This window comes from Alternaria metachromatica (genome assembly GCF_023757995.1).
Source record: "Alternaria metachromatica strain BMP 0045 chromosome Unknown scaffold_5, whole genome shotgun sequence".
Classification (NCBI taxonomy): domain Eukaryota; kingdom Fungi; phylum Ascomycota; class Dothideomycetes; order Pleosporales; family Pleosporaceae; genus Alternaria; species Alternaria metachromatica.
The window spans coordinates 1,703,433-1,705,637 of NW_026055496.1; the positions used below are offsets into that span (position 1 = coordinate 1,703,433).

General features: G+C 56.7%; 1 protein-coding gene across 1 annotated transcript; it reads right to left on the bottom strand.

The window, feature by feature from the left end:
* Nucleotides 1-585: 585 nt before the first annotated feature.
* On the bottom strand, nt 586-2,205 carry J4E83_003510 (uncharacterized protein; the record flags this gene model as incomplete). The annotated part of the gene is made up of 2 exons (XM_049330447.1): nt 586-1,817; nt 1,869-2,205. The coding sequence occupies 2 exons, from the start codon at nt 2,203-2,205 to the stop codon at nt 586-588; spliced, it is 1,569 nt and encodes a 522-aa protein (XP_049190943.1).

Sequence of the window (2,205 nt, forward strand, 5' to 3'; positions counted from 1 at the left end):
AGCTTAATCCTTCCTTCTACTACTACCAAAAGGGTAACAAAGACCCACGACTGCGCTTGCCCCCTCGAGTCCCAGACAAGGACGAGTAAAGGTATAGCCGCCGAAACCAAAGAGTTGGTTTTGAACGCAAGGAAAAGAGTACAGAGATTGTAAAAAGAGATTTGGCTGAAGAGCCACCGCTGCGTGAATCATGATGTGATGACGACGCTCGCTTTTATCGCCGCAGACCTTTTTTGGAACCGCCCAAACACCAAACAAGTAATCCCAGTGAAGGGAAAGCGCAGTACAGACAGACCACTGTACTGCGCAAGACAAGAAAAGCCTCTCTAATAATTGTTGTATCAACATAGGAAATTCGTGACTCTGTGATGAGAGTCGTAGTGGTCGTGGCTCCAATGAAGGGCCGAGATCTGGTTGTCATACAGTCGTACACTTTCGTAGAACATGCCCCTTGGACCCGACAAGCGCAAGGGGAGGGATAGTAAGGGTACAGGTTTGTGCGCAGGATAGAAAGACATTACTCGCACGCAATTATCGACAGGGGGAGAAAGGAAAAGGGTTGCCCGTTTTGTTGGAGGTTGGGGTTTAGTGGCCCCGGACGCCACCCGATGAACGACCGAGAAGGGTACCAGGGAACCGTAGGTCGCTAAGGAATTTGAAAAAGGCACGCTTGCGCGAAGGCGTTTTCGGGAGTAATGCGGCCGCCTGTTGCATGGGACCGACAATGTCTTCATCGCCGAGTTGGGGGAATTTTCCCTCGCTCTTGGGGTCGTGTAGCGTTGGCATCTTGCTTAGAGGCCCTGGCTCCGTGGGCGAATATGGAGCGAGCTCCTGGCCGGTGGCAGCCGCATGTGACTTGGCCAGATCGTGGTTCTTCTTCCATTCGGCGTCGATTTCAGCCCACTTTTGCTCGGTAAGAAGGTAGTGCCTGGATGTCACTCCATAGTGTTCCGCGGTTCGCACTTGGTGCTTCGCGTAGTTGCGCCGTGCTTGCGCCCATTCGGCAAGGTGCTCTTCGATGGACGCGGCAGTGCACACCTCAGGGACGTAGGGCTCGGGTAGGATGGTGAAGTTCGCATGACCCAATTCGATGGCCCACTTGTCCTTTGGGTCGGCGAGCATGAGACGGGGTATGTCGGACGAGGGAACCATGTACCCGGCATTCGGTCCTCGGATTGAGGCAAAGGATGTCTTTGAGGACAGAGGAGGCGTAGGGTAAGTGCGCATTGGCGGGGTGCCGGCCGGGGTAGGGCCCACAGATTGGGCTGCGTCTGCGACTGCTGGCGACTGCAGTGGCGACGACGCTGGTAGGTCATCGTTCCGGCAGTTCACAAGCAGCGGCGGTAATAGTGGCGTCGTGGCATAGCGCTCCCGTTCCACCTCCTCAGGGTCGATTTCCATGGCATTGGCCTTGTTGACGTCGATGGCCATTGGCGTAGGCGCATCATCGCTCAGTTGTTCCTTGCTTGCCAGCGCAGGCGTAGAAGTTGGCGACGCGTAGTCTTCTGGGAGATCGACGGTTGAGACATGGTGGATAGAACCAGCGAGCGACGAGGATCGCGTAGACGGGACCCTTGAGGGGGTTGCGCTGCGTGAAACTCTGCTGAGGGTCGAGCTGCGGTCGCGCACTCTGCGCGACAACGAGGGAAAGCGCCTCTCGAGCTTGCCGGCGATACTGTGCGCAGAAGCCTCCAAGGACCGTCGGCGCTTGGCCAATCGCAGTTCCGAGTCGCAAGTGGTGAAGTACTCGTCCTGAGGCTCGTAGGCTTGGGATATTCTGCAGTCTTGCGCGTGGCTGTAGGTGCCTCCGACGTCACCTAGACGTGGATTAGTATGGCGAACACGGACGAATCGCGCGTAGTACTTACAAGAGCAGCGGTACGGGTCCTCACTGCCATAGTCGTATTCACGCTCAAGAGGCTCCTCGGTAAGCTTGGGCAGCTTGCCTGAGCTGTTAGGGGCGTCGGTGGGCTCGTAGGTTGGCGGGCTCGACGACAATGACGAAGCCGAGCTGGGAAAGCGAAAGTGGCCCCGGGTGTACTGACTTGGCGTGGGCGGTGTCGAGCACTCCGATGCCGAGTAGAAGCCAGAGTCGGCATTGGAGTAGATGGACGCAGTCGGGTCGTCGTACATGTTGAGTGAGCTTTTGGAAGACTTGCGGGCAGCGATAAGCTGGGGAAGCTGGAGAGGTTTAAGGTCGTGCAT